At 47.6% G+C, this 15,147-nt stretch overlaps 1 protein-coding gene across 2 annotated transcripts; it reads right to left on the reverse strand.

Moving 5' to 3' along the window:
• Positions 1-485: 485 nt before the first annotated feature.
• Positions 486-3,008, reverse strand: LOC141643072 (uncharacterized). Of its 2 annotated transcripts, XM_074452092.1 has the most exons (5): positions 2,516-3,008; positions 2,157-2,399; positions 1,688-2,063; positions 1,500-1,562; positions 486-1,410 (listed from the first exon to the last, which is right to left on the reverse strand). In XM_074452092.1, exons 1-5 carry the CDS (start codon positions 2,777-2,779, stop codon positions 1,271-1,273), a joined length of 1,086 nt encoding a protein of 361 aa, XP_074308193.1. In that variant the 5' UTR covers positions 2,780-3,008; the 3' UTR covers positions 486-1,270. The 2 variants fall into 2 exon arrangements, with proteins under 2 accessions (XP_074308193.1, XP_074308194.1); XM_074452093.1 differs by lacking the exon at positions 486-1,410 and having other exon boundaries at positions 1,501-1,562; positions 1,680-2,063; positions 2,516-2,897.
• Positions 3,009-15,147: the final 12,139 nt, after the last annotated feature.

A 15,147-nucleotide genomic window follows, 5' to 3' on the forward strand; every position in this document is an offset into this window, starting at 1 on the left:
CATCCTTAAACAAGGTCACCGTACTCACCGACTAGATCGTGACATTATTGGGTCACCCTAATGACACTTTAAATTAGGATTAAAGGGATGATTTTGGTGACCTTAAAGTATTGAGGGTCAATTGGTGACCTTCAGTTGAGTTGGTGACCCGATAGGTGACACTCTCTCATTGGCTGAAAAAAAAAAAAGGACAACCATCAAAACAAAGGGAGGGTGACCTTTGGTTGAGTATGATGACCCGGTAGGTGACACTCTCTCATTGACTGGAAAAGGGGAAAATGGTTGGATTGGTGACTTAGGTCGTAACCTTTTGCTAAGAAGGGTGAAAATGTGTCAAAATAATTAAGGTATGATTAAGAGGAAAAATATTAATGACCCAATTAACTCGACCTTTTGCTTAGAGATGGTCTTAATTGAACCATATGCTGTCAAAAAACAAAACAAAATTGGACCGGACCATAAAAGATTTCAAAATAAAAGAAGCGTTTGAACAAAGTATATCTCCATTATTTGAAATATGAACCCCACCAAAGGGATATTACATCAAACTGATATTATGGGGCCCTTGTTTACAATTCCCTTGCAAAAACACAAGCCCCTACAAACCCCCAAAAAAAGCAATTCCCCCCATCTCCCAATACAAACTCAGAATTACAACTTACAAGAGATGAAAACAACAAAATTCTGCTTCTCCTTATCATCTTTATCCCATTTCCAATTACCTACACACTAATAATAATCACCTAATTAATTAAGTATATCATAATAATAACCCCCCAAATTTATTACAATCACACCCATCACCTAATTAATAATACTCTCTTAATTAAGTAACCTTATTTATTGAGTATTCTTTTTCCAAGTCCCTTGACATCAAAAGCAGAGCTTAGTTAAAACTTAAAACCCTCCACCAAAAGCTGCATCTCTTCTTTCAATAAAATTGAAAGCAATATAATATTAAAATAATGACAAAGAGAGTGCTTGGATCTTCTTATTCCTTCTCCATTCCCCACCACCACCTTTGTTTTTTCTCCTTTCAATTTTTTGCAACATTAATAATAATATTAGTACTAATCTTAGTTACTATCACAAGATTAATTTCTAAACCTAACAAACCTAAATCTCATCTCCCCTTCACCAACAAAACCAACATTTCGAGAGAGAGACTTTCGAGTATCGACACCGATATTTTTATTTATTTAATATATTCTTAATTATAAAATAATATTAATAATTATTATTTATTAATAATAATAATAACGAAGTGTGACTAATAAGTCCAGTCATTTGGCAGGCGTATTTCATGACCCCCCTGACCCACAACTGCTCCTGTGTTCTTCTCTGTCCTTGCTAATAATACGTTCCTCGTCTGTTGTCCCAATATTGCATTCCTTCTTGCCACCATTATCTCTGCATAATTCATGTAACCACTTCAATTTACCGTTTAACATCAACTAATTAATTACTTAATCAGTAATCAACTGTTTTACAGTAATTACCATGATCAGTAGATAATCCAGCGCCGCCAAATCTTACTTGGGCTTTCAGATTAGCCTCCTCCACTGTAATTAAAAACACACCAATTAATTAAATCAAAATTTTAAACTGAAATTTATACCCATGCAAACAGATCTACAAGTAAATAGAAGAATTAACAATAGTAACTAATAAGTAATTACTCGCGCACCAGCAGATTTCTTGGGAAATTCAGGGTACTGTGGTTGATGGTGGTGGTGGTGATGACGTGGCGGCGAGGTTAAAACTCTCCGAGGAAGAAACACACCGGTTCCAGTTGACTGTTTCTTAACTTGACCTAGAGTGGGGACCATAGTTCCGGCCCCACCTTGATATATCCCCCTCAGCTGGGACCCACAGGTTGATTGTCTTGCATGGTGCTGGAGTGGCTGACGTCTTGACATCAGAGACGGCCATGCAGACTGGGGAACACCCAACGCGCCACCGCAGCTCCGCGTTTGAAGATGGTTACAGCGGCCGTCGTTGGGATGGCGGTGGTGGTGCCTTGCCAGATTGTTGCTGTTTTGGGCCCGCTTAAGCTCCTGGTACTGCAGAAAGTAACCAAACAAATAAATAAATAAATAAATAACAAAAATATGTAAAATACAAGTGTATTGAATAATAATTAATAAATGTTTCACCTGTTTGTCGTACGACGTGGTGAAAGCAGAGGTGTGACGTGGTGGGGCGAGGAGACCATTGTTGAGCTTAGCGGCGATGACGTTCATTTTGAGACGCGCAACTTGACCGGCGGCTTCGTACAACAGGTCCCATGCGCCGTCGTTTTGGAGCTCCGGCGAAGGCACACGTGACGGCGCGTTCGACCACCCGCCGCCGTACCCAGAAAGCGTCGACTGTGGTGACGTCGAAAACCTCCATTCCCCCTATAAATAAATAAATAAATAAATAAATAAATAATAAACTCAGATCTATGTATTTTTATACTAATACTTGTAATTAATTGAGAAATAAAACAATACTCCGTATAAAATATAAGAACCTCAGAGGTTGAGTTTTGTTTGGTAGTGTGGTGGGAGTTATGGATGGAAGTTCCGGCAAGGTGACGAGTCAAGAGAAAAACGTCGTCGTTTTCAGTAGTGTTGTTTTCGTCATTAACATTATAGCTAACAAGGGAGTCAAAAGGGTCAGACCCGAAAAGGGAGTTACGGGGTTGGTGTTGTTTGACGGTGATGAAGTCATCGTCGGTGAGAAAATGAGTAGGAAGCCAAAACGCAGCGTTTTCATCTTCCATACTTTGTGCCATGGAGAGTGTGTATGTATTGTATGTATGTTGGGGTGTGTTTATTATGAGTGGGGGAGTTGAAGTTGAAGTTGCTGCGTGAAGAAGAATTAATTATTATAGGGGAAAGGTTGAGGAGAAGCTCATGAGATTGCAGGCTACTGAGGGACCCACTGGGGGTACATTAGTAGAGAGGAAATTATAATAATAAAGCACATAGAGAGAATGGATGGGATAATTGGGTGAGAATGTTGAAGACAATCTGCTTTTATTATGCTTTTATTTTGTTTTATTTTATTTCACTCGGCCGGGCCCAATTCTTCCCCATTTTTTTTTAAAGATTTTAAATTAATTATTGAGATGGAGTACCGTCGTAGACTCGTAGCTAACTAGCAAATAGCGCAATTGCTCGGTGCTACCGAGTTTTAAAACCACATTTTCGAATGTTTTCTCTAGAATCGTCCAAAAGTAAAATTGCAATTTTACATGGAAAATGATAATGTCTCTATACTTTTTCTTAATGCTATAACAATGCAAGCTAAATATATGGACATGATACTACTGACTGTCTCAAAAACATGAGTGATATTAATTTTTTCGAAGTGACATTATATCTCTCTTTTCATTAATATATCTTGCATAATGCTCTGTATGGAGTCCTCCATATGAGAGAGTATTATTAAGATTCACGATTATATAAACATTGTTATCTACCTTTTTTTCAACTTTCTTCTCTTACAATTACTTAAAATATTATACTCCGTTAATTTTATTGGATCTACTCTTATTTTTAACACAAAATCCAACGTTAGAGAGAAGATAAAAAATTCACAGATTCCCAATTAAGACGGGTATATGAGTATATCTGTCTTAAGCAGGGGCGGTTCTTGGGGGGTGCAGGGGGTGTAGGGGGCGCAGCCGACCCCCCAAGTCAGAAATAAATAAATTATTGTGCAATATATTTCATAATTGTTTGTTTGGTTAAGTGGTAAGAAGCATTTATTCTAATCTAGAGGTCGTGGGTTCCATTAGTGGTCTTAAGCTTTAACGGATCAAATAATTGGAATAAAACAAAAGCAAAATGAATAGGAAAAAACAATAAATTTGTCATATATATACATGTGAGATAATATTTGACCCGTTTTAATGTTAAGACGGAAATATCGTCTCAAAAAAGACTAATCGAAAACATAGATAGCAAAGTTGTATTTATTGACGTCTTAATCTTATGATTTTAATTTAAAGAAGTCACAAGTAGTTCAAAACTTGAAAAATTAGGAGAGGGAAGAGGGAGGGTCGTAGAAAAAGGAACAAGTGGAAGAATCGGGGCGGTTGTTGGGGACATTTGTCTTTTTGTTCGATGGATCAACCAACTTGGCACCTGTAGATTTTAGTTGAGAGATTTTTACACTCCCTCACCTGTTCACCAAGTCACCGGTCACCCCCATCCACATCCATATCGCCATTCTATTGGATAATCGGCTCCACTTGAGTTAGACCAACCTCAAATAAGGTCACCGACTGGATCATGATCTTGTTGGGTCACCTTAATAACACCTTAAATTATGATTAAGATGATAGTTTTGGTGACCTTTAAGTATTCAGGGTTATTTGGTGATCTTCAGTTAAGTTGGTGACCCGATAGGTAGCACTCTCCTATTGGTTGGGAAAAAAAAAAGGACAACCGTCAAACAAAGGGAAGGTGACCTTTGCTTGACTGCTTTCGTATGGTGACCCGGTAGGTGACACTCTCTCATTGACTGGAAAGTGGAAAATGATTAGTGTTCCGGGTGTAATTTCGGAGCAAGTATCGTTACCACCCGTGGCTTGTAGAATAATGTCTTGAGTTGAACCCTTCTTGCTTCTATCGTCCCTTTCGGCCTCTCCCGCAACAATGAACGAGGCGAGGGCTTGGCTTTGTGCCAAGCGTACCCACTCCGACGCTCAAGTTAGTAAACTTAAAGGATTAAGCAGTGTTACTTGGCTAGATATGTCTTGTAGAGAGATAAGGGAGATATTACCAGATGAATAGTGTATTTAGGTTAAGTTGTGGGATCCTTTCCTCAAGGAAGGTTGAGGAGTATTTATAGGCTTTCACCTTTTGTCACGTAGTGGCCAAGTGGCCAAGTGGCTATCGGTGGAAAGAGCGTTCTACCCTCGCCGATGGACCTATGGCAGGGCCGTGGGCCGAGGGTCTTGGATGTGAGTACGCGGATATGTGTCCCATTTGGCGGGTTGCTAGGCCGAGACCAGTGTGACAGCCGATGGGGACGACGGCTAGGGCAGTCTAAGTCGTCGACTTCTTTGTGGATATTTTGACCTTGCTCGGTGTGTTGACTTGGTCGGTGCGAATATGCCCCATCAATTTGCCCCAGCGTAGTCTATGCCGTGGCATGGGCTCCGATGTACTTTTGAGCGTATATTCTGCGCAAGTAATTTTCACAAATTTTCAGATCGGCTTCTTCTTGTGCATCGGCGTGGCTCTTGTTAGGCCGTATCATACACCATATCCCCCCTCCACATGGATGCGTAAAGGGTATCCGATGTGGAAAAGAACATGACGCGGGCCGAGACCAGGGCCGAGAGTCTTAGGTTGATTTTGATTGCCCCGGCCGTGCTTCCTAGCTTGGTTGATCGGTGGCGGCGGAGACTAGATACCTAGGAATTTGTTGAGGAAGATGAACAGTCGAAGAGATGTGAATAGGCGTGTTGAAGACGCTTGTAATCGTTGCATTGATTGACTTTCAATCGTTGCAACGATTGACATCCCGCGGTTGCATGCTCGACACGTGTATGTTCGCTGATTGGTTGACGCTTTATGGGTCGTGCTCGATTGGTCCTTCTTCATGGGCTTTTCTCTATAAATAGGGCGGTTATTCCGTGATTTTGGCCTCCATTTTATTTTCGAAAATTTTCTCCAAAATCTTCATCTTTCCAAACTTTCAAGGGTTGTCTTCGTCTTCTTAATCTTCGGAGTATTTGATCCGGCAAGTGTTTTTCTTTAAGGTAAACAAGCAAACTTTTTATTTTTCTTGCAAGTAATTTGTTGTGAATCATGTCTTTCGATGCCGGATGGTACTTCGCGCCGGGGTTCCCCGTCGCTTCTTGATGAGGAGGAGGGACCTGGAGGCCATCCCGCTAAGGTTTGGGGGCCCTAGGTCTCCTTCTCCCGTAGCTGATCTACCCCTCCTGGAGGAGTTGGAGGATGAGGATGATGCGGATGATGATGAGGGGGCTCCCGGTGATGGTGGGAGGATTACTACTCCGGATCCTGGTGAGGGGCTCCGTTGGTGGTGGGAGGATGACTATTCGGATCATGGTGAGGCTCGCACGACCGGCCTCGACCGTGTCCGGACAAATAAATTCGCAAGCGACTCCGGAGAAACTCTTTTCGGAGATCACTTCTTCCTTGGTGAGGGGTATAAAATTGTTTTCCCTGGGGAGGGTCAAAGGTGCTGTTGTCCTCCCCGGGTCATATCGGCGTGTACCTCGGGCGGTTAGAGTACGGGCTCGGTTTCCTTTGAATGAACACGTCATGGCCATCATCAAAGCTATGAATCTTGCGTGGCCCAACCGCATCCGTTGGCCATGAGGACGATAATCGGCTTTGTGTGGCTCTGTCTCTTTAAAGGGGAGGTCCCTACGGTCAACTTATTCCGCCGACTTCATAGTCTTCGGCCGTCATTCGCCCGAAAGGTGGGATGGTACAGCGTGCAGACGGAGCCCGGATATGTTTCCGTAAACAAGCTTACTTCCGCAAAGATCGGCGGGAGCGATGGGTGTACGTCCAAGTGCCGGAGGACTACCCATTGCCTCGGTCTTTTCAGAGCCCCGTTTACTTACGGTGTGAGACCCGGGAAGAGTATGAGAAATACGTCTCCCGGGGTAGCAAGGTTAAGATGGACGCTTCTTTTGTCCCCCTTACTGCGGATGAGAAGCGGGCAATGCAGCTATTTGATGCTGAGGAGGGATGGCTTCCCCCGACTCAGATTATTCTTCAAGACGAGCTGCTATGCCGCGTCGGCCTCATACCGGCCCTCAACTGGGGTGAGTAGGGTCGGTGTGAGGCCCACCTTTGCTTGTTATGTTCCTTTTTCAGAGCCTTGTTTTACTTCCTTTATGTAACTCTTGTTTGATTTCTTGCAGATCGGTTTGGGCGGGATCGTCTCGAGAAGGACTCGAAGAGGCTAGGGCTTGACAAGGACGGGAAGGTTGTCCAGCGGCGTCCTACGGCTGAGTTGAAAGATCGCCGACTGTCCCCTAACGAACTCATGGACAAACAGACGAGGGCGTTGGATCCGGAGACGGCTCAAGCACGGGTTCTCGGTGGCGTGCCGAAGAGATCGAAGAGGGCAGCGTCCAAGTCGGCGGCTGTATCAATGGCAACTCCCTCTTCGACCCCAGTGGTCGAAAAGGATCATGTGGAGGTGATCAACATTACTGAGGGGGAGGTGACCGTTGCTAAGGTCCCTTCTCCGAAGAAGAGGAAAGACGCACCGTCTGCTTCCACCGTTGCCGTGGAGAAACCGGTTTCCACCAGCCCTCCAACTAAGAGGATTCGAACTGGTACGGATTTAACCTGTGGTTCGGATTTAGCCGGCTCGTTGGACATTCCTGACGACAGGCTTTCTGACGTGTCAATGCATGGTGACATGGATGCTCTGTGTAAATTTTTTGTAGATCCATTGTCGGCAGCTGCCGTTCTCACTGAACGGCAAGTAGGGAAGCAGCCTGAGAAGGCGATTGAGAAGGCGGGTGACCAAAACGTCGTCGTGGACTCCTCACCCCAGAAGGTTACTCCCACCGAGCTCGTGGCGGAGGGCGAGAAAATATATAAGAGGTTGGGGAGATGGAGTCGTCTAGCCGCCTCCCTCATCATGGAGCAGGAAAAGGCCATGGCCCAATCTGGGCCGCTGATTGCAAAGCTCAAGCTTGATCTTTCTTCTGCGAGGGGGGAAGCCGGGAAGGCTAAGCTGGATCTTCATGCCGCCAAGAGGCGCGCGAAGGAAGCTGAGAAGCTGCTGAGGGCCGAGAGGGCAAAAGTTGAGGATGCTGATGGCGCCACGGCCAAGATGTTGGAGGAGCGGGACAGGTATAAAGGTGCCTACGACGCTGTGGTTGCCAAGAGGGACGAGTGGGAGGATCGATTCCAGAAGCAGGCGGAGGTGCTCAGGGACATGCAGGCTATCCTTGCTCAAAAAGAGAAGGATATTGAAATGCTTCAAGATGATCTCCTCCCTAAAATGTGCGTCCGCTTCCGGACCAGGGCCGAGGAGGCGACCAGGGAGGCAATCAAAAGGGCCGTCCCCGACGGCTCCTTCCCGTGGGAGAAATTTGACCAGCTCCTGGATGAGATGGCCGAGGCCGCGGAAACAGCGGCTGCAGAGAAGGCAGCTCAGATAGCTGAGGCCAAGGCGGCCGATGATGCGAAAGTGAAGGAGGGTGAGGGGCCGAAGTTGCTTGAAGATGCTCAGCCTTCCCCAAAACCGGCCACCGAAGGTGCTGTTGCTACTGATGGAGGGCAACGACAGGCATAGGGAGACGGGCGGTCGTCACCAGACTCACCCGGCGTCTCGGATAGCTTTAGCTGTTCGGGGGCCAATTATTGAGCCTTCTCTCCCTGCCATCCTTTTGGCGCTTCAAATCCTAAGTCTGTAATCTTTTGCTTTTTTTGTTTCTTCGCTTCTGTAAAGCTTTGGTAGGTAGAGTTTAGGCTACCCTCATGGGGACAGCCGTCGTTTGTACTCTCCTTGCAATCATATTTAATAAAGTTATCTTATCGGCCTTTGGCTTGGCCGGAGCTTCGATCACAGTCTCTCGTTTGTCTTTTCGCGTTACTAATTGAGTGCGTTCGTTTTTACACTCGGCATGACCGAGGCAGTTTGAACGCATGTCTCAACTGTGTTCAACGTCTTTAGCGTTCGTAACTGTGTAGGCATATTGACCGCTAGATTGGCGTCTCAATTGCGCTGAGTATACGTTTCTCTTTTAGCGTATCGGCCGGCGTGTTCCCCGTCGCTCTCGGCTTTGACCGAGGTAATCGGGGTTGCGGCTTCGATAGCGTTCGTAACTGTGTAGGCATATTGACCGCTAGATTGGCGTCTCAATTGCGCTGAGTATACGTTTCTCTTTTAGCGTATCGGCCGGCGTGTTCCCCGTCGCTCTCGGCTTTGACCGAGGTAATCGGGGTTGCGGCTTCGATAGCGTTCGTAACTGTGTAGGCATATTGACCGCTAGATTGGCGTCTCAATTGCGGCGAGTATACGTTTCTCTTTTAGCGTATCGGCGGCGTGTTCCCCGTCGCTCTCGGCTTTGACCGAGGTAATCGGGGTTGCGGCTTCGATAGCGTTAAAGAATCTGTGTAGGCATATTGACCGCTAGATTGGCGTCTCGGTGCGGCGAGTATACGTTTCTCTTTTAGCGTATCGGGGCGTGTTCCCCGTCGCTCTCGGCTTTGACCGAGGTAATCGGGGTTGCGGCTTCGATAGCGTTAAAGAATGTGTAGGCATATTGACCGCTAGATTGGCGTCTCAATTGCGGCGAGTATACGTTTCTCTTTTAGCGTATCGGCCGGCGTGTTCCCCGTCGCTCTCGGCTTTGACCGAGGTAATCGGGGTCGCGGCCGATAGCGTTCAGAATCGTGTAGGCATATTGACCGCTAGATTGGCGTCTCAATTGCGCTGAGTATACGTTCTTCTTTTAGCGTATCGGCCGGCGTGTTCCCCGTCGCTCTCGGCTTTGACCGAGGTAATCGGGGTTGCGGCTTCGATAGCGTTCGTAACTGTGTAGGCATATTGACCGCTAGATTGGCGTCTCAATTGCGGCGAGTATACGTTTCTCTTTTAGCGTATCGGCCGGGCGTGTTCCCCGTCGCTCTCGGCTTTGACCGAGGTAATCGGGGTCGCGGCTTCGATAGCGTTAAATAGAATGTAGGCATATTGACCGCTAGATTGGCGTCTCAATTGCGCTGAGTATACGTTTCTCTTTTAGCGTATCGGCCGGCGTGTTCCCCGTCGCTCTCGGCTTTGACCGAGGTAATCGGGGTTGCGGCTTCGATAGCGTTCGTAACTGTGTAGTTATATTGACCGCTAGATTGGCGTCTCAATTGCGCTGAGTATACGTTTCTCTTTTAGCGTATCGGCCGGCGTGTTCCCCGTCGCTCTCGGCTTTGACCGAGGTAATCGGGGTTGCGGCTTCGATAGCGTTCGAAATTACCTGCCCGAACGCCGAAGTTGCATTTCATTGGGTTGAGCTTCATCTTGTATTTCCTTAGTGAACAAAATGTCTCGTGTAAATCGGCCAGATGCTCGCTGTCGGACTTGCTTTTTACAATAGCATCGTCGACGTAAGCCTCAATGTTCCGCCCTTTTTGGTTTTGGAACACTTTGTCCACCAGCCTCGTGTACGTTGCTCCGGCGTTCTTCAAACCAAACGGCATCATTTTGTACATGTATGTGCCGTTGGCGGTGATAAATGCGCATTTAGGCATGTCTTCTTCGGCCATAAACACTTGGTGATACCCCGAGAAGGCGTCCGGCAGGCTCAAGATGGTGTAGCCGCCGTGGCGTCGATCAAACTATCTATTCGAGGCAAGGGGTAGCAATCTTTGGGGCATGCTTTATTAAGGTTGGTGAAGTCTACACACATTCTCCATGCCCCCGATGACTTCTTCACCATTACAACATTGGCTAACCACTCAGGATAAGTACAACGCATGATGAAACCCGCCGCTAGTAATTTATCTACCTCGGCTTTGATGGCCTCGTCCTTCTCGGCGGAGGAGTTCCTCATTCTCTGCTTGATTGGGCGAGCGGTGGAGAGTACGTTCAGCTTGTGAACGATCACCTCCCGGCTCACGCCTGGCATCTCGGCCGCTGAGTATGCGAAAACATCTTTATTCTTCCTCAGCAGATCCAGGAGGTCGGCTCTGAATTTTGGTTCCAGGTTGACACCGACGGTTACGGTGCGGCCCAGGTCAATTTCTACCTCCTCGGTCTCTGCTCTTTCGACCATGCCGATGGTCCGATTATTTCCGGATCTGGGGGTGTACTGTATCCGGAAGGATTTTAGTTCTGTAGCGACAGCTCTCACCCTCACTAGATACCTTATCGTCCCGTAGTCCGGGCTCGCGCATTCTCCTTTAATCTGGCTGGCCACTAAGAGTGAGTGCGTCGTCACCATGATACGCTCTGCTCCGGCGGTTTTAGCTAGCTCAACTCCGGTTATTACCGCCTCGTATTTGGATTCATTGTTTGAGGCCAATGAGGTAAGTTTTAAGGCGTGCTCAAACACGTCTCCGTTTGGGCTGATAATAATGATATCGGCTTTCGAGCTATTCGTCGCGGAGGGGCCATTAGCGTAAACCTCCCATAAATCGGGATCCTCGTCCTTTGAGATGAGCTTCTGCGCATCCCCCCGGTCCGAGACATATATCAGTGTCAGGGCCCTGATGGATATCACAGCGTCGATTTCGCTCAAAGTGACCCGGCCTATGAGAACGTTGTGGGCAGACGTGCCGTTGATGACTATGAATTCAGACATAACACTCTTGGCCTCACTCCCCTCGCCGAACCTTACCGGCAATCTGACCGACCCCAGGGGTACCAGGCCGTCCCCAGAAAAGCTGTACAACGGGTTGGCGCAGGGGCTCAAATCTTCGATCCCCAGCCCGAGGCTGAGAAAGCACTCTCTGTACATGACGTTTGTGTAGGCGCCGGTGTCAATTAGGCACCTCTTCACCAAGTGGTTGGTTATGTCCAGGCGGACTGTAAGTGGGTCACTATGAAAAGTGGCGACTCCATCGTAGTCCCCTTGTCCGATGGTCATGTGCGGGATCTTTGGGAGCGGGGTTCTTTGTGTTGGGCACAAAGTTGATGGCCGGATAAGGTTCATCCTGGGGCCGTTTGTGCTTATGAGCGGACCCACTGCTCTCGTTGTCCCTGATGACGACATTGATTACTCCTACCCGCTCAGAGGCGGACTTGCTATTCGGTCCGCCGGCATCTGGTTTTTGGCCTCTGGCAACATATTTGCCGAGGCTCCCCTTTCGGATCAGTTCTTCGATGGCATCCTTCAGGTGTCGGCAATCGTTGGTTAGGTGTCCGGTGTGGCCGTGGTACTCACAGTACTGGCTCGTGTCACCGTCACTCCTCGGCCTAGGGGGTCTTTCCCATTTTTGGCCCTCGTTCTTGCTCAAAGCGAAAACTTCGGCGGCTGATACGACTAGGGGGGTGTGATCTTCGTGCCATTTTTTGTAGTATGCTCCCGAGTTTCCTCCGGCATCCGCCGAGCTTTGTTTCCAGGCAGGCTTGTCTGACCGTGACCTATCGTTCCCACGGCGTCTTTCGTCGGACCGTGACCCGTTGTTGCCACGGCGCCTTTCCTCCGGGCTGTCCTCCTGGCGGCTCTTTTTTCCTGAGTGCTCGGCCTCGCTGGGGCCTACCCAGGTCTTGTGATAGTCTTCTACCTTGATGGCTTGGTCGCCCAATCGCTGGCGGCGTCCATGCTCGGGCCTCCGCACTTGATGAGCTCATTTTTAAATCTCCCCTTGGGAGGCCCTTCATTAGTGCGAAAGCCGCGCCGATTCGGGATTGATTTCCGAATCTGCGGACCTTTCCGTCGAATCTTTCTACATAGCTCCGCAGGACTCGCCTCCCCCCGTCCGATAGTCGGGAGGTCGGATGTCTCTACGGCTCTTCTCTTGTTGAGAGTCTTGGGCTAGGAAAGCGCCCTTTAGGTCGGCGTAATGGTACACCGAGCCATCGGGAAGCCCTTTGTACCGGCTCCGAGCCATCCCATGCAAAGTTGTTGGGAAAATTCGGCACTGACCTCATCGGGCTGCTCCCATACCGACATGTAAGACTCGAAAGCCTCAGCGTGGTCGGCTGGATCACTATCTCCCTTGTATGAAATAGGTGGCAACTTGAGCTTAGTTGGCACCGGGACTTCCAGGACATAGGCGTTGAGGGGTTGCCTGACCACGTGTCGAACGACACGCGGCGATCGGCTCCTCGCATCCCTAACCTGGCTCCTTCCCCCGTAGCGGGAGGGGCTCCTTCTCCGACTCGGACTTCTTCTCCAGCTCTGCTGAGTCGGACTCCTCTGCCTCCTTCGGGGTGAGCCTCGTTCGTGTGGCGGGGACGCTGTCCTCCCACGAGTGCGGGAAGGACTTAGGTCTACCGCGCCCACTTTGGGCTCCCCCGGCATCTTGACTGGGTCGGCCTCTCCTAGTGCTCCGTTCAAATTTCTCGGAGTCACGTTTTGGGCCCTGGTCTCCCGGATGATTTCCGCCGCTCTTGTCGGCGTGACAGCCGTGAGCGGCGTGTGCATCGATTAGGTCCGGGAGCATTTTCAGTTTCGCTACGTCAACCACCTGTCCCATGATGGTGACCTGGTTGGCTGGCAGCGGCGTGTCGGGTATTATTGGCATCCCGAACTCTGGTTGGATTACTCCGCCGGTGGAGGGCTGCACGACTCCAGAGTTGTTAAAAGCATCATCTTGGCGGAATTCGGTTTCGTCCGTCACGACTATCTCTTGTTGTTTCGACATCTCCTTAGCTTTTTGGGTGGGTTTTTGTTGATTTGTTTTTTTTTGTTTGGGAATGAATGTGACTAGCTTCTAGTGTCTTCCCCACAGACGGTGCCAATTGTTCCGGGTGTAATTTCGGAGCAAGTATCGTTACCACCCGTGGCTTGTAGAATAATGTCTTGAGTTGAACCCTTCTTGCTTCTATCGTCCCTTTCGGCCTCTCCTGCAACAATGAACGAACTGAGGGCTTGGCTTTGTGCCAAGCGTACCCACTCCGACGCTCAAGTTAGTAAACTTAAAGGATTAAGCAGTGTTACTTGGCTAGATATGTCTTGTAGAGAGATAAGGGAGATATTACCAGATGAATAGTGTATTTAGGTTAAGTTGTGGGATCATTTCCTCAAGGAAGGTTGAGGAGTATTTATAGGCTTTCACCTTTTGTCACGTAGTGGCCAAGTGGCCAAGTGGCTATCGGTGGAAAGATCGCATTCTACCCTCGGCCGATGGACCTATGGCAGCCGGCCGAGGGTCTTGGATGTGAGTACGCGGATATGTGTCCTACTGGGAGGTTGCTAGGCCGAGACCAGTGTGACAGCCGATGGGACGATCGGCTATTTGTCTAAGTCGTCGACTTGCTGTGGATATTTTTGACCTTGCTCAGTGTGTTGACTTGGTCAGCGGTGCAGAATATGCCCCATCAATTAGGTTGCTGACCTAGGTCGTGACCTTCTGCCTGTAAAGGTGAAAGTAGCTCAAGATAATTAAGGTGTGATTTTTTTTTATTTTTTGTTTGAAAAAAACCATAAAGGCTTATATCATATCACGTAAATCATTTAAATATCTAAAAAACAAAAACTGAAGAGAGAGAAAATCCCTAAAAAAACCCCCAAAATCCCAAAAAACATTCTGAAATCGCCTTCTCGCAGGCGACAACTCCGTTTCACACATTTCTGGTCGCCGGCGAGGTATTCTTTTTCACTCTTTCTCTTTCTTTTGCTCTTTTTCCTCTGTTTCTTTTGATCATCTACTACCTGGGTTGTGGTATTACTCGATTTCGATCAATTTCTCAAAACAGTTTCAGCTTTTTTGCCATTGATTAACGGTGTTCGGTCTTGGCTTCTCGAGTAATCCATACGGTGGTTGATGTTTTTTGTTCTCCCCAACCCATTTACTCTTTCTCGGCTGCAGTCTTCAGCGATTCGATCGATCGGCTTTCACCTTCATCAGTCCAGGTTGGCTACCCATTTTCACTTTTCCTTTTTCTCGGATTTCATCGTCCGTTCCTTACTTGCTGGACTCTCCGTGGCTGCGTGTATAATCTCAGCTTTGATCTTCTTGTTGTGTTCTTTTATTTCTTCCTAAGGTTCTCTGGTGGGTTTGTTTGGACTCACTTTTTCATGGTGATAGCTTTTCTTTTATGTCTTTTTGCTGGGGAATTTGTTGGTATTGAGGATTTTTACCTCTTATCTTTGATTTCTATTTAATTGGTATTAAGTCTGTTTGTACCCACTACTTCGGTACTCTTATTATGTCTCCTTCTACGGTTCATCATAAATTCCTGAAAGCTTTTGCTTGTGCCCATGTAAGCAATGGGTTTATGGAGAAGGATGGGGATAGGATGTTAGGCTCTTTTATGAAAATACAGGGGTCGGCTCGGAGCCTCCTAACTGAGGTGAGGGAGCTTAAAGATACGAGGAACAGTTTTTTTAGGCAAAATGAGTTTGATATGGCCGCAGCTTGCTATGATGAAGCTTGTAAACAACATAGTTTGGGCTTGGGAAATGTTGGAGGGGAAGATATTCAATCACTATCTGACCTCGCTGTCTCCCTCCTATCTAATATGGCTGCATGTGCCCTGAAACTG

The sequence above is a fragment of the Silene latifolia genome, chromosome 2 (assembly GCF_048544455.1).
Source record: "Silene latifolia isolate original U9 population chromosome 2, ASM4854445v1, whole genome shotgun sequence".
NCBI lineage: Eukaryota > Viridiplantae > Streptophyta > Magnoliopsida > Caryophyllales > Caryophyllaceae > Silene > Silene latifolia.

Bases quoted from the DNA above. Each gene is read 5' to 3' on its own strand.
- LOC141643072 (XM_074452092.1), bottom strand. From the start codon at position 2,779: ATGGCACAAAGTATGGAAGATGAAAACGCTGCGTTTTGGCTTCCTACT. The intron at 2,400-2,515 runs GTTCTTATATTT...ATTTATTTATAG, and splicing joins AACAAAACTCAACCTCTGAG to GGGGAATGGAGGTTTTCGAC. The intron at 2,064-2,156 runs GTGAAACATTTA...TACTTTCTGCAG, and splicing joins CCACGTCGTACGACAAACAG to TACCAGGAGCTTAAGCGGGC.